General features: G+C 35.8%; 2 protein-coding genes across 5 annotated transcripts in view; one reads left to right on the top strand and one right to left on the bottom strand.

The window, feature by feature from the left end:
• LOC142976356 (cubilin) overlaps window positions 1–14929 on the bottom strand; it is a 93151-nt gene extending 78222 nt beyond the window's left edge. For all 4 annotated transcript variants that reach the window (XM_076119623.1, XM_076119621.1, XM_076119622.1 and 1 more), the window contains exon 1: window positions 14843–14929. The gene's annotated coding sequence lies outside the window, so the exon portion shown is untranslated. The remainder of the gene's footprint in view (window positions 1–14842) is intronic.
• A 2946-nt stretch (window positions 14930–17875) lies between these two features.
• Window positions 17876–22733, top strand: CCT1 (chaperonin containing TCP1 subunit 1). Its single transcript, XM_076119738.1, has 9 exons — window positions 17876–18044; window positions 18309–18432; window positions 18769–18886; window positions 19195–19376; window positions 19718–19982; window positions 20498–20841; window positions 21039–21231; window positions 21449–21589; window positions 21697–22733. The coding sequence occupies exons 1-9, from the start codon at window positions 17972–17974 to the stop codon at window positions 21922–21924; spliced, it is 1668 nt and encodes a 555-aa protein (XP_075975853.1). The 5' UTR covers window positions 17876–17971; the 3' UTR covers window positions 21925–22733.
• The last annotated feature ends 115 nt before the right edge of the window (window positions 22734–22848 follow it).

Raw genomic sequence — 22848 nt, forward strand, 5'->3', positions numbered from 1 at the left:
GGCAAATGCCTGTTCTAGACTACATATTTTTTAAGTGTATTTATTATAACAAGCGATCAAAAACAAATTGCTATAAACCCCAGGTCGGGTTCGAAATAATAATTATATTTATATGTAAAGGATAACACGAATTCCATTAAAATGTTGGCGAGTTTTCTTTGAGCCGAGCCGGTTTTAATTACATTGCGGCTTTGATGTGGGATAGACAGGAAAGATAATAGAGAACGCACATTAATGGATACAAAACGTTCATAAGAACACGATCTAAATGCAAAAATGTAATTTTTACTTATTTGTGTGATTTACTAATAATGTTGTTTATATGATTGGAAAGACCCTACAACACAAACCCAGCTTTAAGTGGAGATGTTGTATTTTAAAGCGAATAAAAAGAAATGATAAGCCTTCTACTTTATTTTAAATATTTTTTCTTACACGTGTATGTCATAGATCTGAAATCACATATTATCTGACTGTAGCTATTTTGGAACAACGCAGCACCGCGAACTATAAGTACTTTTGGGCAAACATGTATTGTAAGCCTATCTCCATACCATATTATCCGATATCCATACCTTAATTCTATAGCATATTCAATTATTATAAATGCCGATGTCAGTTACTCTTTTACGACGATACTACTTAAACGTATGGCTATCTTTAAGACAAGTCACTTGTTTATCTTTAATGTCAAGTTTCAATTATTTCCATGCTTAATTATATCAAATCTTTCGCTATTTCTTGTCGTAAAGCGAAGAAGGTGAAACATGGAAACAAAATGCCGCATTTTCAAAATTTTGTATAATATATTCCTATTTCGTTCGCTTATTTTCTGGAGGTAATCCTGTAACGTATGGATAATATTTATAAACTACTAGCTGACCCGCGCAACTTCGCTTGCGTCACATTAGTGAATGGGTCAAAATTTTCCCCGGTTTTGTTACATTTTTCACTGGTACTCTTCTCCTATTGGTCGTAGCGTGATGATATATAGCCTATAATCTTCCTCGATAAATGGGCTATCTAACACTGAAAGATTTTTTCTAATCGGACCAGTAGTTCCTGAGATTAGCGCGTTCAAACAAACAAACAAATAAACTCTTCAGCTTTATAATATTAGTATAGATTAAAATCTCCATAATTATTATAAATCGGTTGCAATATATTGATCGTATTAAGTACAGTGAGGCTCAATTATACAGTAACGACAGTGTTATCGCTGACGGAAGTTGTTTCAGCGTTCAACCGATAATTAATGTGGACATCAATTGGAAACGCTTGCTGTGCAATGTAAAATTATTTAAGTTTATAGGCGGGATATTCTGGTTGTAGTGTATCTTTAAGTTAAGTATTATCTGTGAACGGAATGGCTATCGCAGCGCGGGTGAACTAAATAGAAAACCAAAAATATTTAATAAGCTTAAGTCACTATAGTTGATATAATAAAATTGCTTCATCAAAAGGATTTTTTGAATTAGAATTAATCAGTTGGCTGTATCAATTTATCGGACGGGTTCAAGATGCAAAATATTCAAAATCTCACAGATCAAAGACACCAATTGATTTCCTATTAAAATCAAATACATAATGACACCAAAGAAAACCCTTGAAGGCTACCTAATCGAAAATCACCAACTTCAAGCGGAAAGCGTACGAAAAGCTGACCTTCCAAATTGGGTCACCCAACAAGCCGCGACGGGCTTTATCGAGTTTATTTTATACAACGCCATCTAGTGACATAGTGAGGAACATAAAGTTATTTGCAACATGTAAAGTTTATGTGGAGTGTACACATCGATGAGTAAGTAAATATTTTAAGGGCGGCTCCGCTATATATTTTTATGCGCTTTTTAAGGCCGCAGGGTGACAAACGTGAGGTTATGATCATATTGGATCTATTGTGAGAGCACCTTTGTATATGGCTGCCTCTCCCCGAGTCTCCCGTGCTTGGGAGATAAAGTGAAACGTTTATTGAGCTCGAGGATCAATGATGGGTTTTGTTATCTTTGAAGTGATGTAATATTATTAATGCTTGGGTATTTTGAGTTATGGGCATGATATAAGAATTTTTTTGTTATTCATTCTATTCAGTACATAAGGCTAAGATAAATATATATAGCACAATCTTTAATTACGTGGTTTGGGTAATATTTTAAAATGTATTATTAGGAACTATATTTACTTAATACATGGAAAAGTGTAACATGCTCTAAATTAATTAGACTTCCGATTAGAACAGCTATTTAATTCCAAAAGATAACATCAAAACCATTCAGTCCATCCCCAAACAAATATGCAACAAGGTCCAAGTTCAATTAACACCCCGAAGCTGGCCGAACACAGCCGAGTTTACCCGAGTGGGTTATAGACAATCTGAATAATAGACAATGCGCGGGCTCATCCGCAAACACGTGGTATTCATAATACAGATACTGGCCAGTTGGTCACAGCTACAGTGAGTGAACTGCTTGTTTTACAGCCTCTTTACAGCCGGCCAGTGCCGTGTACTGCCCCACTTGCAGTTTAGTTTTACCGGTGTTAGGGTGGGCTACTTTGTGAATTTATTTGTAGTTTGATTGCATTAGTAAAGACTTTTGCGGGTTACTTTAGTGTGTTTCTGTAGTTATGCGTGTTGATTTTGCACATTATTAGTTTCTGTTTACACCTGCACTTGTAATTTTGGGCGTTCAGATTTGTAGGTGAAATAGACATTCATACGTAATTTTTGAGTTTTGCCGACTAAGTATCATTCTATATTTAGTAGTCCATACTGTGTCTATGAATAGAAAAAATAATATAATATCGCAATTAACGTTAATGGAAAAAAAATATGTTCGGATCAGAAAAAAACTAGTTTTCATAAAAAGAATGTAAAGGTAAACAGTAAATCAACATTAACTAAAAAAGAAACGCTACATATTATAGTCTCTAGTACCTTCCAATACAAAAGGACAATAATTCGTATAACAATAGTAATTATTTTGGCGCGTGTCCGCCAGTTCCGCTTGAGACAATACGTATTTGTCCGGTTTGGCACACTGACTGCTAACTTTGTGGTCGCTGTACACTTTCAACCGGCTTTGTTTTATTTCCCGATGGTGGTACACAAATTGTACGTAAGATTTTGAACGAGAGAAATCCGATATCATTGGCTGCTCTCCTTTTATTTAACGGTGAGCAAAACATTAGCTTTACATTTTACAGCATCCAGCATCCCATTTTTTTGAAGAACGTTTGTATCCAAGGAGGCCAATTGCTAGATAACAAACCTCATGACTAAATATCCATCAGCTAATGAAAATAATTTATACATGCGCATAATAGGTAGTATATTTAATTACCACCGAAAGTTGTGGTATGAATTTGCATCTTATAATGTCTCCCCCTATGTGACATAAGAATATAATATACATAGACGTACACACAACAATCTCGGCTTACAAAACACACGCATACGAAACGAGAAAATCAATTGTATTTCGTTCATAAGTATTGAATTAGCATATTTTAATCACACGCTTGAAACTTCGGCATTCTAATAATAATTGAAATCGGTACTCAGGCGTTAAGAACCATTCACAAAGTTAGCTGGGTTATTACGTATGCGACCCACACACTCACGCGATATTTACTCCGTATTTTTGCTCAGTCTTCAACAAAGTTATTAATAAACACATTATTTACAAAAGTTTGCCATCTTGGCTTTTGACGCACTCGAACTTTCTATCAATCTTTATTCTAGGCTACATTTTAAACCTTCTTCGGATAACTGTGCTCGAAAATATTTAAATTATTATGGTTAACATATTGAGTAGATCTCTAACCTCTGGTTTCTGACTACATTTAGCGGTAGTTTATCTATGAAATAGCGTCTTTTTATATTAGTTTAAACGCTATTGAATAGATAAACTACCGCTAAATGTACTTAAGAAACCAGGGTAAGTCCCATATTCATGATTTAAATGGGTCTACATTTCTTCTCAAATAGTTGATAGTTATTACTTCCGTATTCCTTTTCGCATGGTCCATTTACAAAGTTTTAAAGCTAAAGGTGCCGAAGGGCTGCAAACCTTAAAAGTATAGAAATACTCAGTTTAGTAAAACCAGTACGCAGGTTACGGTATTCTTAAAGAACTCTCAGACCTTAAATTTATAAAAGTTTATCTAAAAACATTTATCACTCATTCCCTATTTACAGTAGTAGATAGCAAAACATTACCTACATATTAGGTTACAAACAACAGTCCAACAAACATTCACAAAACTAAAACATTTCAATGAAAAGCAAACATATTTATGCGCGACGCGGATTCACAACATTAACTCGATTGGACTGAATTCCAAACGGCCCTCGGCCAATTACGACAGTTGCGATACTTTAGTTCCGTTGATCTTTCATCTGAGCTCTGAACAGAAAGCTTGATACAAGGTCATGTCTTGTCTTGTCGTATGGTTAGTGGTCAACCTAGTGTCAAAGTTGCTCCAGCTGCCTAAAGGCCTTTGACGTGGCTTAACGACTGTTATCTTAATTGACAACAACTGGGACCGACTTTTTACGTGCCCTCCGAAGCACGGAGACGCCCTGTTCAAATACCACTACGCGGGCACCCATCTATGACCGCGCCAAGATTTGCTTAACCCACAGATCGTTTACCGACCGGTGAGCGCAACTGGCTACGGGCGCCTCGATACAAGGTACATTTAAACTGCTAATGATGACAAGGTTGCTAGAGGCGGTCAATCGTTCATTTTTTATGCATGGAAACTAATAGGCTTATAGGTTTTGTACCTTTTGGCAATTAGTGATGCTTTCAGCTTTTTAGTTATTAAGAGGTTTTCGATCGCATACACTATCGGCATTCAGATTTCAGTGATGCTGATTCAGTGGACGTGAAAGTATGAGACTTAAATTAAATTTAAAATTGAGAAACGTTTAAGTCGTTGGCCGTTAGGTTTTAGAACGGCTTGATCTCAATCACTTTTTGTAAGCATTAGAAAATTAAAATTGTTTGCATCCCTTCAAACTCGCGAGTTGTTATTTAACTAAATCAGTTTCTCAAAAAATACTCTTAACTCTTTACAAATGTTTTCTAATTACTACTACTGTGTAAAAACTTCTTAAAATAGAAAACTGTGAGACAGAAACCAGCACTAGTCAGAATCTGAAAGTTTCCGCATAAGATGCCAAGAACTAAAATTGGTTTCTGATATAAATATTAGTCCTGAAAACTTTGAATTAGTCGTAACTATGACGTACAATTAAATCACATAAGTATGCGGACATAAAAAATACAAACGACCTTAAATTTTTACCCTTTTTTCACGGACCCCTTTTTTTTTAATAGCCATTTTAGTATAATTTACATAGCAAAACGACGTTTGCCGGGTCAGCTAGTAACAATGTATTTGTCCCTTTAATACCTTTAAATGAAGAATCATTGGCAACCATTTAGCGGTATCATTGAGCGCATTTTCCGCCCGCTTCCACTTGACCAATCGCTGTGAAACTATCATTAATTCTCAAGCCATTCACTGTTTGGGACCCTCTTTTTCCCATCACTCACGGCACAAATGTACCTATGTAAGAGATTTTACGCTGATCGACAGTTAAACGGACCCCGGATGAATTCTATTGAAGATTGAATACTATGTTTTATAGATTATTTTTTGTTTGATTCTGGTTTTGTGATGTTTCAATGATCAATCGTTATATACGCTGTTCAGCGATTTTGTAATAAAACTAGCTGACTCGGAAAATTTCCGACTTGTTTTGCCATATAAATTAAAAAATATATAGTGTCACTTAGCGGTATGACAAATAGATGTTGGCCGATTTTCATACCTACTCAATATGCTCACAAAATTTCATGAGAATCGGCCAAGCCGTTTCGGAGGAGTACGGTAACTAACATTGTGACATGGTAGTTTTATATACATATAATTACGAGTTGATTGGGATTTAAGACTACGCTAATGTTTCCTTAAATGTGTTTGGAACTCCTCAAAGCGTCTAAAATGCATCCTTTTCGCGATACGCGGGTGAAGCTAATAGCATTTAAAAGTTCGTGGAAACTATCCTGAATCTGCCTGTGAAAATGCATATTATAAAAGCTTTTAAAATGTCAATATAAGTAACTGAAAAACTAAAAATAGAATACCTGGATACCTCTCCCACTGCTTGATCTTTGACTAAAACCGTAGGTTTTACAGATTTTAATAATTTGACGTACATTTTTCATATCGATAAAATATTAGAAGATCTTAGTGACCACACACTCGTTCGAAGAGTGGAGTAAGAAATAAGTTACCATAACCCTAGAATTAATCGCGTTTAAGACCTATTTGCAGTATAATTCTTTGACGCGATAGTTTTTTTTTTTTATAACGTACTACTGTTACATATAATACATCACATTATAAAATACATACAAAAATCGCCAACCTGTCAACCAGTTTGTTGGCGATAATGGCGATAAGATTATTTTAAAATCGTAAGTAGCTAAGTAATATTAATAACCTGCCAATTTGTTCTTCAGCTCTTTTAATAAGTGAAATTTTAAGAAACCGAATGTCTCGACCGTTTGACTTACACCACAAGTAACAAAGTAACCCACGACCTGCACATACTATCACGGTGCTACCACGTAATGAATGAACACAATCCTAATGGATTCCCACATTGTACGGATTGTACTCCATCTTAGGAGCTTGCCTGCAGCAATGCGACAAACGGAACGCCAGAATTAGCCCGCATTCTTGCACTATCTTGCATGTCAAAGATTTTGCTCGCTTGTAATTAAAATATTTTATTATTGAATGAAGTATTTAATGACGAATGCTTGCTCTACATAGTAGGTACATTGTAATGGTATAAAGTTACGTGGCGTAATGGTGATCGCTGGTCGTAACTGAAGTTAGATTCTTTGAACACTTGATGTAAGATTTTATTTATTGCTTTTCTTTGCATAACTTCACATAATTGTTAAACCGTAATTTACATTACACTACATTTTTATTTAATTCATTTCTTTTATTCATAATTATTAATTCCTACCATGTTACGAAGGATTTATCAAAAAATTAACCCATTCTACTGGACATGCATGAGAGAAGTAGTCCTTAAGTTTTACTATAGAGCATATTTCCGAGGATATTTTAGGTTTTATTTGCTTTTTAAAACTACCAAGCTCACACAAATACTCCACAATATTTTCTTCAAAACAAGCATCACAGTTTCTCTAAAGAAAAGTGTTGAACGCAAACACTCGGTGAATTATTGGCATCACGCTGATGGACCGCCACCATAAATCAAAAGTTGTTCTAACTTTGTTCTACGCATCTATTGATGTCCCCGAGGTATTGAAATATTCGCGCTGATATTCTTACAAACACTTACAAACTTTCACGCCACGGATTCAAAGGGTTATCTTACAAGTTTAAGATTTTCTTCTATATAAATTACGCCCGTCATTTTGAGTTCAATAAACTTGATTTTATGTAAAAAAGGTGATAGTTTCGCTATATTAGCAGTGTGACTTATGAATCTAACATTATTTATGCGTATTTTTACGTATTTATATTTAGCATTAGTAGAGTTATGTAGAGTAGAGAGTAGAGTTATTTAAAATCATTAAATAGATATTGTCCCATTCATTCTACTCAGTAGAATGAATGGGACAATATCTATTTAATGATTTTAAATTCATAACGAATACATACATTTCTTATTTCACCAATTAAACGAATGCTATCCATAAATAAAAACGAGTCAATAATTGCTTAAAATAAGTTATCAGTATATGTAAATAGGTAAGTATTTTGTTACTTTACACTTTCACGACTCCCTAACCCAAGGCGGGAAAGGGATTACCTGTGTTCATCCCTTACGACGCTCATGGGATACTATAGGATAGTTTTATTCGGAAAACTGCGCACATGGCTTAGTAAACGCAATCGTCGTATATCTAAGTATATCACAAACCTAATGTAATAAATATGGCTTTTCCTTCTTCGTTTTTAGGAAATATTTTTCTTCGTTACTTAAACCTTAAGTATAAGCGAGATTATATCCCGGGGTAAAACAAGATCGTCTTGAGGGAAGGGAGGAAGATAATGAATTCCAGTCTTGCATAAAAATGAATTAAATTTTTGTAGGCGCAAGTCATGATTTGGCGTTCTGTTATACGTATTTTCGCGGAAAATAAATAGTTATTTAATACAGTTTTTCTCTAAACAACCAGTTTTTAACGTCGTTAACAACATTGCCGATTTATTATTGCTGTTGATGTAGGTTTACATCTTATTTACAATATCAACAATCGATTATTCTTTACCAAATGTAAGAAGGAACAGTAGGTAACTATTTTTAACTTTGCCTCAAATCTGATATACTGACACTACTGACTGTACTACACATAATAATGCTGTTAAAGTGTAAAATAAAGTACACAAAAATGTTCATTTTCCTCGCCAGTGCCAATAAACTCATTTCATCTGTAATACCGTTTAGAACTTTAGAGATGTACCATAGATCAATAAACCAATAAACGCGAGCCAATTTTCTGAACCTCAAAGCGCACCACAGACAATCGGAGTTCGAATTTCGAACGGACTGCGTCAAAAAAGATGGCGGCTTTGTCGTAGTCGTTATCATTATACCTTGTAAACTTAAGGTCTTCCGTAAACGATATTTACTGCTGCAATTTCCCCCGAATATCTAATCTTCGTGTTGTTTAAAATTTTAGCTTGCACTCACGTTTGAACGTTCGCAAATGTCCGACCGACGCCATCGTATTAAAATTTCAAACAATTCTTTGCAATTTATGCGAGTAAACAAACCCGTTTGCATATAGACGTATGTGATCATGAATAATATAATTTATGTTTTTTACAATGCGGCGTGTATCTGTTTTGAATGCGTCAATCATAGTAGATAACTGTTACGAGTACAGTAGGTACTGACGAAAAATAACACTGTTATCTAATGTAGAAGTTTTCCATCTAGACTACAGTCATGTATTAATATTCAAAATCTTCTAATCATAGAATAGATTTGGACAAGCGATTAAATGGACTGTAAAGACCACATTAAAACAATTTCTTCCGAATTTTCCTCAAAACGCATTACTATTTTCAAGCAATAGATACCGAAGCTCTATTTCTACAAAAGCAAGTAAAATATTTCACAGACAGTACGCCGATACTAACACATAACTACGGCGTCGTAGCAATCCGTAGCATGTTCGTAGCTTGTTCGTAGCGTGATATGTAGCAGCCTTATCTCGTTTCTCAGGGCATTACACACGTTACAAACTATTTTATAAACGTGCCACTTCCTCGCCTTACATTTGTCTTTGCCATTTCTTTTCACAAATGGCGGCGTAATTTTAATCGCATTTTGTAGATTGAGAATTGTATTACTACATTTTTGGTATAAGAACATGTGATTTTACTTTTTTAGCAAGCTTTTAAACATAGAATATAGTAAATTTAGTTACTTAGGCATGTAGTGTTATAATTGTGATTTCATTACTACAATCACGACACTTACAACTTCGCAAAGAATTTAAAATGTGTGAAATAAGACCACAAATCACATCAGGTAAGATCAAGATGTATGAAATGCGTCTTTGAATAGGGTTAATGATTTTACAGGATTCGAATCAATATATATAAATAACTTATAATTATTATTTACAACACAAATAAACAATCCGAAAATAGTTAAAGATTGATATATAGTTGGTATGTTTAATAACAGCAAGCGAAGCACCAAAATAAAACAAGAATGTCCTCATATTAAAAAACAAATATTTGATCGTATGAGAAAAGACAGCACATTCCTTAATCTCCGAGAAATCGAAAATCAAAATGACAGGCTGATCGAGCCCAATTTCCAATGCTACTCAAATGTTCTCGAAAAAAAAAGGATCTTTGAAAAATGAGTTTTTAATCTGTGAGCATGACGGAAGAATTAATGAAAAATTGATATTGAATCCGTATCTATAGAATCCCGTGCGATCAGGTGTCGAGGACGTTAACTAGAAAACAATTCGGAACATTCTTATAAAAATAATCTAATGACATTTCTGAAGGAGAATATTCACACCTTCCATTGGGCTTTACTAACAGAAATTGGTTTCATTTGACCTATTTACGAGAGGGTTGAAGTTTTATTCTATTCTTAAATTGCCAATTGAGGTCTGAAACGTAGATTTTATCTCATTTGCTTCTATCGATTTAAGTATTTTAAGCAGTCCTAGTTACTGTTTATTTTTTTACATGTGAACCTGCCCGATATCAATTTTAGATAAATATATCTACATACATAATGAGTAAATGTATCTTTATAAGTATGTATTAAGAAGTATATGATGAATTAAGATGTTATTCAGAAATCTGGTTTCAAGCTTTGCTTAGTTTTGAATCAGATGAACAAGTGTGAATTATATAATAATTTTTGATTTTAATTATTTATTTTATTCAATTACATACGTCACAAAACATAAGATTACTTTGCTACTTTTACGCGGATAAATTCCAGGCAAAAGCTTAGTTTTTAAGTCTGTCAGTCTGCTTCTAAAATAAGAAAATACCGTCACATTTTTAATCGACCATTTTTTGTCACTGTTGATCAACAACCAAAACCTAGTGATTGTGAAATTACTTTAACGTTAATGATCAGTGCTAATTTCACTACTTTTATTGGTAAACATACTACTGAAAATATGACAAATGTGAAGGTGTACACATTTTTGACGCTAACTAAGATTTAATAAGAAATCGTTTTTCATCTAGAGACGCGGTAGATTTCGGCTAAGGTCAAGAAATTTAATACTCTTTTCAACCGCTAGTTTCCAATAGTTCCATAAACATGAAGCACGAATCACACACATAGATACGTGGTGAGTATCCCAATGTCGTTTGTACAGTCAACTACAGAACTCGTTGGACAATATTTTTTTTCTGAAACTGCTTTACATTGTGGTTTTAATATAGACTGAAAACACCAGCTAACATTGGTAATAATTAGTAGCGTCAATCTATTTCAATAGGGTATTTGATTACCAGTCAAATCAGCTACTCTTTATGAAATACGTTTACGTACAAAATTACAACATAATGACGTAACAGCTTCGTAATTTAGTAAGTATGAAACGAGTGCCTAATAAAATGTTTCAGTCTATAATAATTACAATTTTAACATTATTTAAGTACAAGTTTAATGATAATTTTTCGTTAACCCTATCAACTACCCAATTGTTTTCCTGTAGGTGTCTGTTGTAACACGATTGCTTTCGAGTATAAGGATATCGAAAAGTCCCATTTGATCAGTGACTTTTGAAGCTGACTGTACACGGTTCACAGTTCGTTTAATATCCGGAAGACGAGTCGTGGTCCCCGGCGTTGGCCGCGAATTATCATACAAATGGAGAAGGAATCGCTGGTCCGAGGCCCTGAGGGACCGCCCTCCTCGCCGCCACGCGGTCACCGATCACAAAACTGATTAACTGTTTGATACTCTGTTAAACAATACGATCGCTGAGTTATTTTATAGTAAATTGTGTTCGTTACTAGGTCCATGTGGAAAGTATTGGTGTGGTTTATTTAGTTCTGGTCATAGTGAAGTCATGCGCTACTGTATCCTACTTATCCTAATATGTTAATTATAAATCGAATAATATAATATTGAGTTTAGTTGGTTAACGATGTATGTTGTTACATCCAACTACTTCTGTCACTGTGGAAATCAGTGAAAATAATGTGATTTGGGTGATTTTGGGTTTGAACCTGACGCTCATCGTCTGAGTTTAATTAGAAGAATGTTATTTGATTCAAATAATTGATAAGAGGAAAAGTGTTAGTACTTACATCTTTTACCGACTTCAAAATATGAGGAGCTTCTCTATTCATCGACAAATATTTAAAAGCACTTTATTTTCTATTCAACAAAACATGCTGTGGTTACTTCAGACCACCATTTGTTTACAAAGATGTAAATAGATTGTTCGACCTATTGATTATATTTTTCTATATTTAAAGAGGAAAATATCTTCTAAAATACAAATTGTTATACCTCATCTATTGATCAGGTTATATTGTTTAAACATCGTAAACCTGATTATTGTAGACAACTCCTATATCGTCTAAGAACGTGTCATTAAATTATTATACGATAATAGCTTCAAGATACTAAACTACTAACACACGAAGTCGCTGATTATAATCAAAATACCGACGGCGGCTGCCTTTGACGATAATTCCAACATTGCACTGAACTAGACATTCTGAATTCCTGAACAAGCTCCTTAGTTAGCGCGTGATATACCTCCGGCATTGCTACGAGCGACCAACTTCGTAGCGCCGCCGTAGAGGCTCGTAGACGAAGCGTAGCGCCGCGAATATCAAACATAACTTCTAGTGAACAATTCAAAGAATTTCTTTATGAAACCAAAACATTTCAGAATTGGTTTAAACGAACAGGTGTAGCTTGTGATGTTCAATTTGTAAGTATTTTATGAGTTTTAATTTCACAAAGATTCTTGCTTCTTGTAAAATTAAATGAAAAATTTTCGTGATTGCTCTTCAGAAATTAATTTGCATGCATATTTGAAGTAATGAATGAGATGACGAATGATATTAAGAATTTGTTTCAGGGCGATTTCTTCGATAAATTTTTAAAACAAGCATAATATTATAGATACCGTTTCTCTTGTGCTGCCGTCGTAAATGTAAACACAGTAACTTAAGTTACTGTGTTTATAGTTTGTTTAGTTCTTTGGAATCAGGAGACCGTGGGCTATTTGAGAAAGTTTTCGGTTTGTTTGTAGGATGGATAGTTACCGAAATACATTAAATAAAAACACAGTATTTTTACAAAAAAATCATTTTTTTTAATAAAAAATACAGTATCTGTGTTATTTTAAATTAAATAACAGTATCTCCACTACTAACTGTGTTTTTTTAACGTGAATAGATTTACTTTTTTTATTTTGCTTGATTATAACACGGCTTCTTCAGTTACTGTGATTGCGTATAAAATATTGTTCAAAGATAAACAACAAATACTTGAATAAATCACAGTATCTCATTTACTGTATTACTGATTTTATACGTATTTCTAAGAAACATAGTTATAACACAGTATGTACATACTTACTGTGTCGTAATTCCCCTAATGTTAATATCTTTACAAAGTTACAACACAGTAATAGGTAAAACTTGGTTACAACACAGTAACCGTTGAGTTACCGTGTTGTAACTTAAAAAAGAAAAAAATATTATATTATTACCCTAGCTTAAAACACATTATCTAATTTTATTATTTATACAATAATAATATACTAGATATATATATACAGAATCAAAGATTTAACTATATACTAACATTAAAAGTTGCATGAAATAATATACAATAATTAGTATCTTCATGAGAGCAAAAATTAACCATTAAACTTCAACCGCGTTTTTCTCAAAACGCATATTTTGGAGTTACTGTGTTTAGATTTACGACGGCAGTGTGTATAAAGTGATTGACTGTGTATAAAGATTTGATGGTATTGTTTTACATATCCACCTATTTAGGAAAATATAATAATATGTAATAATAAACTATTGGGCTGTATTTATAGATAGAAAAACTGTAAATGCTAATAAAATTTGATTACAAATAATTACAACCACAATTATTTAAAAATAATATGATCATTAAATTAATAACATAACAATTTTTAAATTATGTTTCGTAAGAAATTACGATTAAAAAATATAATTCGTTATACGTTCAATTAATGAGATTCAACTTGAGTTTATCGATAATAATTAACGCAATTAATTGTAAGAGGGTTGTTGCTAATTACAAGCAACGGTTTCTTTATGAGAATTATAATTTTAAAGGTGAAAATCTCCATAAGCGGAATTATCACGACTACCCTCGATAAGAAAATAAAAAGAAATGAGTATGGAGGTCTTATAGGAAAAAATTGAGATTGCGACGATCAAATGTCCCGCACCGCAGTAGACTTACAGAAGTTTACGTACCCTTTCTATGTAATACGACCCCCAAAAGCAAATTATGGAAGGACGTACTCAACTTAAGCAAAATAATAGAAGCATCCATTTTAAAATGAAGAAGTTACATGTTAACTTTGAGAAATTCAAATACTCCGTATCTCATCATCTTAATTCTCATCTCAAGCACACTTCGACTTTGAATCATAGATTTCTGTTGAGTACTGCAGTAACAAAATATTAGACTGGAACAGATATGCTAATTCATATTTACATAAGATAACATGACACAGACAGCCAAGAACTTACAAGTACTTTATCAAAGGGAAACTCGCTTATGACGGAAACATGGAGGAGCTAACAGCAAAGATTACAACACGTCAACAAGACTAATTGTCCAATATCTCTTTACGAGTGAACAAAACGCCGCTGATTTACTTTTTGAGCGTCAAGTACCGCAGCTGAATGTTAAAGAGGCTGCGACAATATATCTAATTGTGTCTCAGGCTACTATAGCGGGAGAGCCTCCGGAACGCGAAGCGAAAATCAATAGATACACGTCTTCGAGATGTCCCTCTGCTTGTACTCGTTTTTACGCTCATTTATAAGTGTCCAGTGTTTTATATAATGTAAAGGTTTGTTGACAGTGGGAGGGCTGCAACGTTATCAGACAGCGCGCTATCGCCAACACGCCGACTCCGTGCCCCCTCCCCAGTCGATGGCTCACCACGCCCTCAGGGATCCTCGCGGATGCTGCGCCATGGACCAGCGGTCTTCTCGGAGAAGCAGGTGCAGGTTTTGTGATAATAATGTGATTACGTAATGGACTTACCCGCGTGAGCGAGGTCCCGGTTTGGGCGCCATTTAGCGCGTGGTGTGAGCGCGGGAGGGACAGGTCGCGCGGAGGTGCGGGCGCGGACACGGGCGGCGCGCGACTGCCGCGCCGCGCCCCGGCGCGTGCGTGCGTCCTGCGGCGCATGTGCACATCTACCACCTATTTGTTTTGCTCTGCGACTCCGTATCGGGCTTTCGTTAAAAGCCGCAGAAAACGAGATTATTCTCTCGTATAGATACGGTACGCGTTGCGGAGCATTCCAATGAACGTCGGCTAAAGTTCTCTGAGATATTGTCAGCTTTTATTCACGTCGCTTGACATGAATTGCAATGGACATCGTGCGGATTTAAAAGCCGGGTAAAACGTAAACAACCTCTTTGCAGACAATAGAGAAAAATGTTTAACTGGATTTGTTGGAGTTAAAGGGATAAGTTAAATATAAATTAGATTTTTGATGAGTTCTTTTTGCCTTTTATCCCGAGGAAAACGTTTGTCGGACAACCGAGTTAATTGCGTGGATTTGTTTCATGTTACGTTGTAATGGAGACGTAAGATTTCAGTATTGGCAGTAATAAATAACAAGAGCGTAAAAGCTATCGCGTGTAACTTTGTTGACTGCTATCTATTACAGTACGCCACAGTAGTCGACCGTTCTGTTAATCGTCTTTTAAACTTAAACAGGAAAGTCTGCAACGTAATCTAAGTTTATATGTAAAGCGTAATAAAATAATTTGAGCAATTCTGTATCCGTATTTTGTAGTTAGATTAAGTTAATGCACCTTATAAGTGAAAAAAATATGACATCACCGAAATTACATTGATAGCGTTTTTGTCACAATACAGATTAGTGATTTGTCATCGGGTAGTTACGTAGATTTGATTCTCACGCAGTACAACATTTTGTGATGCGCATAGAGTTGCTTCGACCTAATTGTTTGTACATTTTATAAAGACGTTAAGTTTCAGTTATTATCAACGTCTTTTCTTATTCTTTGCATAGAAAATTATTAATGTTATCTAATCAAACAGAATTCGGATATACACATGCGTCGCATATTTTACATTAAGTAGATGTCACTAAGGTTTAATTTCACAAACTACGGATAAGTGACTAATAGCGTATCTGATAGAAAAACCGACAGCAAAATTATTTTAAAAATATATCAAAGATCCACGAGCTAACCGATACGAAGTTATCCCGTAGCGATGAATCCGGCCGTAAAGCTTTATACCCAAATTACCGATTAACGCGTAGTTATCTTAATTTACGTGCACATAATTCTCAAGGAGCATCGCATCCTATAACACATACAAGGGATATGGGGAAGTTATTTCGGGCACGGCGAACTTACCGTCACGTACCGTTACGAGTGCTTTTCCCAATTCCCGCGGAGGTCGGTCCGTCGGCACACGATGTTATAGGGCTGCTAGACGACTAAGAAATACGGGATATGCAAGGAATTCTGCGGCCGTGTTTTTAGTTTTGTGGATGTTAATCACGATTATTTGCCGCTCAATACGTTACGGGCTCATAATACGTTAAGCACCTCTTATCAAAGCCCATATTATTATGTACAGTCAAAAGCAATAATATGAAGCAAAAAAAGTACGATTGGAAATGCGACAGTAGGTACATATTTTTGCTCGTCATTACCATCACTCAGGCGAGAACTAAAGTTAACTTAGAATTATCCCGCAAATCATAAGATGTCCCTTGTATAGGTTGTATGGTCCCGGAAAAAACTGGTGTCTGGCAGCCCTACAGTCCAGTCACGTTTGGGAACATGTACCTACCCTTTTACTGAGGCGTACGTGATGTACGTGTGAAATGTCAGATATACAGCAAAAGTATACGATACTCATCATTTGATACGTATCGTTTATTGATGGAAATCTCTGCCCGATTGTTCTTTTTATGTAAATTTGTTGTTCCCGGTTTTCGAGGAAGTGATTGTAGTGTGAAACTTTGTTTTTTTTTTTTTGAAACATTAATGGCTGTAACAAATGCTGTTACAACTTACAATAATTATTTTTGATTTAGGTATATATAGGTAGGTATATGAAATAATGTTTCTAGTAACGGTAGTATTTAGTTTCAATTTTTTGTAAACACGATTAATATAATTTATCTTTTCGAATACCTACTTTATGTAAGAAGTCAATGTCTAGGTAACTGCTTTTTACAAGTGGAAATCGAACCCAGGCCGTCCAGTACAAATGAAACTAAATTATCAATCTCAGAACAATTCCACACGACACCCTCAATGTGTTTTAAACCATCATTTTTCTTTAACCTAAATTCTTACAGTAGTGAACACTAATCAACCAAATTCCTATTATCACATTATCCTTGGATAAAGCGTATGTAATCCTTCCGCCATCATGGCGTAATTGAATAGCAAACATGTTATGGAAAGTAGCTCTTAATACCTCTTATAGTAAGATTATCCACACGTCAGTAGATACTGCGGGTACCTATATAATTTTGTTATGGCCGTATACACCAGTGAATCCGAGGTAAGGACCTCTAGGAGGCCTATGACCCATCCCAAAATCATCGGAGTTACAGCACACGATAACCGATTTAATCAAAACAAAAAAATATTTATTTACAATAAATAACATATAATTTATTGGAAAGCAGAATCAGTAATAATAATCCATATAATCACAATTAGTAACTATATATTCATATCGATGATGCAAGAAACATCATATTAATAAATTAAGTATTATGTCATACGATATCCGACGTAGTAGCGTGGCGCCCACTTTAACCACTGCGCTGAACATACCAACCCACGATGAAATTGTAGGTTATGTACTTGTTTGGCCGATAAACAACTAGTACGTTTGAAGAAAGACAATGGAGTTGCGAGTTATTATAAAATCCCTTTATTACATTTTGTGATTCTCTCATAATTAAATGCATTTATTTTTGATCGCTAACAAACAGTCGTAAAAATGTTTCTGGCACTATAGAATATTTTGTGTAATACTGGCAACAAAGTATGAATTGTCATTTGTCATTCAGTTTTGTGGGTTGGCAACATTGTGTGGTCCTTCCAGAATTAAAAGTGTGACGGGCGATTACTTTATGATTTTTGTGTTAAATTTCTATTAAAAATGTCGACAATCGCAGCACCTTTATCCGTCGCAGGGACCAGATCATCGGGGGCATCTGTTAGAACGCAAAATGGTAATGTTTATATGATAATTTACACGAGGTATTTGTGCTCCGGTAGATCACATGCATCGCGACTTATGGTTACACTTTTGTAAATATCTCTGTAAAGTGAAAAAAACGGGGTAAAAAGTCTATGTAATATGCTTCTATATGGTGTAAACAGTTACCCTGATGGTATCGGGGGTTCGGAGATGAATATTTTTATTTTTCGAAAATAACCTATGCGTTATTAGGTGGTAGACAATGAAATCTGATGAAATATGAAATGCTTGACAGTTATGGCAGCCGCAGCTATCGCCAACATAGTGAAGAGCTCACTGGGACCGGTGGGTCTGGACAAAATGTTGGTGGATGATATTGGAGATGTCACAGTCACAAATGATGGAGCCACCATCCTCAAGTAAGTACCTACTGTTCTCACCATAAACAATACTACAGTAAGTTACACAGATACTGTGACAGTACTTGTATTCTGATTTTAAACATGCCTAGTAAGTAAAGTTAATCAGAATTTGATATAATTTGCATAGATGACTAATACCATTGCCACTTGTTATACTTACTGTCATTTGCCATATAATGTAATGCTAAAGATTTTAAATATTAACATTATTAAGCATTGCTAAAAGTAATTTCTAAAATGTCTGGATATGTGTTGCTTTAAAACTGCATCTGGAGTAAATAAATACTTTCATGAAGACATCATTCAATGCTGTAACGTCTCCCTCTTCTTTAGAATGTTGGAGGTTGAGCACCCCGCAGCCAAAGTGCTGGTAGAACTGGCACAACTACAAGATGAGGAGGTTGGAGACGGCACCACATCAGTTGTCATCATCGCTGCTGAACTTCTCAAGGTACAGCTTATCGTTACCATGACAACAAGTAAACAACCTATTAGAGTTCAACTACCTACATTACTATGGGTTCAATTACTATCATCATGTACTTTATTTAGTTTTTTAGAAGCATTGAAGTAAACTGAAAATGCTTGTGAAAAGGAAACCATTTGTTATTATTATAAAAATATTATAGGTATTTTTTTATAGAACTATCACCCATCTATTAGTCTGGTTATCTATATGACTCAACAAAATTATTCATGAGAAATAATGCAATGAAAGTCATACTAGCAAAATAGTATAATTTTTGTTTTTTATTTTAGAATGCAGATGAGCTAGTAAAGAACAAGATTCACCCGACAAGTATTATCTCTGGCTACCGGCTGGCGTGCAAGGAGGCTGTCAAATACATTCAGGACAACCTCACAGTGACTGTCGAGTCTCTCGGCAGAGCTTCCATCATCAATGCTGCCAAGACCACCATGTCTTCCAAGCTTATTGGAGCGTATCCTTTTACAATACAAAAACTCATACCACCTAATGAATAGAAAGACAGGAACTTGTCTTAATATATAAATTTTATTATTCCTAATTTTGCTTCCTTGTTTTGATATTTTAAAAGTATAAGTAGTCAAGATGATGTGAAAATAGAATTAAAAACAAGAAATATTTTAAAAGTATCAATGTATAAAGCAGTCTCTTAAAGTAGAATAAATGCTGCTAAAACAATTTTATCACAATTCATCTTTAAAGTCAAGCTTTGCAACAGTCATCCTCCTTATCTTGTATATCAAAGATGATAATAAAATGACAATCACATTCAAACTTCCTTAACACATATATCAGTGATGCAGACTTCTTCTCAGAAATGGTAGTAGATGCTGCTCAGGCGATCAAGATCACCGACTACAAAGGCAATCCGTCCTATCCCATTAAAGCAGTGAATATTCTCAAAGCGCACGGTCGCAGTGCCCGCGAGAGTGTACTCGTCAAAGGCTACGCTCTCAACTGCACTATTGCGTCACAAGCTATGCCCAAGAAGATCCTGAACGCTAAGATCGCGTGTCTCGATTTCTCGCTACAAAAGACCAAGATGAAGATGGGTGTTCAGGTAAATAGTAGTTTAAGACTATAGTTCTGATGTCAAATGCAATATTTTACGTTTTAATGCTTTCGTTTCATGGAAGTTTTAAATCTTATCACCTTTATGAATGCTGAATAATGTAAGCTACACCAATTTGTTGACTCCTTAGCTGCATAGATGGCGTTAGTAGAAAAATTAGAACGCGCTATGGTTTCGTTACCGCGTGAAGTATATAATGAAGTACCCTGCAAGAGGGATTTTTGACTTTCATGTTGTCATAGAAATAAGATTTATCTTGTAAGAGTATCGCACTGGCTAATAGTCTGGTCGATACTTATTATATAACACAGTACAGAGTGCAGAGTGTTGAGAGTGTTGAGAACACTCTCAACACTCTGTACTTACTACTGAGCACTCTGAGCAGTTGGTACCTATGCTTTACACTTTACAGGAATTAGAGCTCCTAGGTAGAGTTCCCCATACATTAATAACATCTATTATTATTGATATTCCTAGTTATAGTTATGTATCTGTTTTCCTAGGTGCTTGTATCAGACCCAGAGAAACTCGAAGCTATTCGCGCCAGAGAATTAGACATCACCAAGGAGCGTCTTCAAAAGATCTTGTCTACCGGTGTTAACGTGATTCTGTGCACGGGCGGTATTGACGATCTCTGCCTGAAATACTTCGTTGAGTGCGGCGCTATGGGAGTGCGTAGATGCAAGAAGGCCGACTTGAAGAGAATCGCTAAAGCCACGGGCGCTACTTTCCTCACTTCCCTCACCAACATGGAAGGCGAGGAGGTGTTCGAGCCCAGCATGATCGGAGAAGCCGCGGAAGTCGTACAGGAACAGATCTGTGATGACCAGCTGATTCTTATCAAGGGGTGAGTAAACATTTACATATCCATTACTAATAAATGATGTATAGCTTTTGTATTTGAGACAATGTTCTTGATAGTTATCTTTGGATAACGCAATTTAATCCACATTTGAATCACGTGATGCAGTCTATTTATGTCGCTTTAAAAGTACCAACAGTCTTTGTGAACCATTACTTATTATTGTTATCATCTGTGTGCAGTCCGGCGGCGCGGTCGGCGGCGTCCATCATCCTGCGCGGGCCCACGGACGCGTACTGCGACGAGATGGAGCGCTCGGCGCACGACGCGCTGTGCGCCGTGCGCCGCGTGCTGGAGTCGGGCCGCCTGGCGCCCGGCGGCGGCGCCGTCGAGGCCGCGCTCTCTATCTACCTCGAGAACTTCGCCACCACGCTGGTCGGTTGCATTTCGACACTACTTTAATAAAATATAAATACTCCCACTGATATATGCCACAAAACGTTAAGCGGTAGTTATAACTTCAGAAATGTACATAACATAATCAACAAACTGAGTAATGACAGTCGTATCAAAGTAGTATGTTCTCTTGAATGAAAATTAGCTTATTTCCAACCATTCAAAGTCTTATAACTGATTACTTTTCCTATTGTAGAGTTCCAGGGAGCAATTGGCTATCGCTGCATTCGCGCAGTCGTTGCTGGTAATCCCGAAGACACTGGCGGTGAACGCCGCGCGAGACGCTACCGACCTCGTCGCCAAGCTGCGCGCGTACCACAACTCATCACAGACTAAGGTGTGTTCTATGAAGATCTTGATTTAGCTATCACACTAATTGACTGTTCCTTACACAGAACAAATGTAATTTAATATGTCAATTTACCAGAATCCTTCTATTCGCAGGTTGAACACGCTAACCTTAAATGGGTCGGTCTGGACTTAACAGAGGGCACACTCCGCGACAACCTCGCCGCTGGAGTCCTCGAACCTTCCATATCAAAGATCAAGTCTCTCAAGTTCGCCACAGAGGCGGCCATCACCATCCTGCGTATCGACGACATGATCAAGCTGGACCCCGAACAGAAGGGCAAGAGCTACGAGGACGCCTGCCACGCCGGCGAACTAGACTAACGTGATGAAACAAGTGCTACACACACTTGCGCCTAACATGCACTCAACAATTCCTGTATTCTTGTGTTATGTTAGTCGGAAGCACGTAGCATAGGGCGATCTCAGTACTGCGCTAGACTGAACAAACATGACGTGTCATGTCGTGGAGTCACCTTCACCAAAAACAAAATTCCCATCAGTCGCGTATTATGTTAGCACCAAGTTTCACCCAAAACACGGTGTTGTTCAATCATAGTGGTGCTAATTTATATCGTATTCATGCAGTTAAATCACAAATAAAAATATTTTTATTATACAACAAATAAATACATATTAGTATGTGCTGAGATCTACTGAATAACAGAATGCTTGAGGTGCCTGTTTGTCGATGTACTGCCTATTTTCTTTGTACATCTATGTTTAACTAACTTGTTGAATAAACACAATATTTGCGATGCCTTTATTATTCAATAATTTTACTTGTAAGCTATAAAATAGTATTATTGTTAATTTTGTATACCTTCACTGCTGTCTGTCGAGTGATATTTTTGGTTCGACAATATATAATTTACGTCAAGGCATTTTAGTTTAAAAGGTCAGTTATATCAACCAAAGCTCGGTTTGATAAAGTATTCAGGATGTGATTGTTTATTATAAGACAGGTGAGGAATAATGTCATCTACATATCGCAGGGTTCGATACACTGTCACAATGTGTTACATCAATGGATGATTTATTTATTTTAAGACCGTCATTGCTTTTAACATTTAATGCTAGTTTATTTGCTAGGGCGTGTCGTGCGTCACACTGATAATAAAATTTTAATACTATGTTGTTGTTTCATTTTGCTGGTCTGTATTCTAACGCCAACTTGCCGCAAAATCGTTTTGCATTAAATTTTAAATCATCAAGCTTGGCACGTTTATGGACCTTACACAAACAAAA

This window comes from Anticarsia gemmatalis, chromosome 11, assembly GCF_050436995.1.
Source record: "Anticarsia gemmatalis isolate Benzon Research Colony breed Stoneville strain chromosome 11, ilAntGemm2 primary, whole genome shotgun sequence".
Taxonomy (NCBI): Eukaryota; Metazoa; Arthropoda; class Insecta; order Lepidoptera; family Erebidae; genus Anticarsia; species Anticarsia gemmatalis.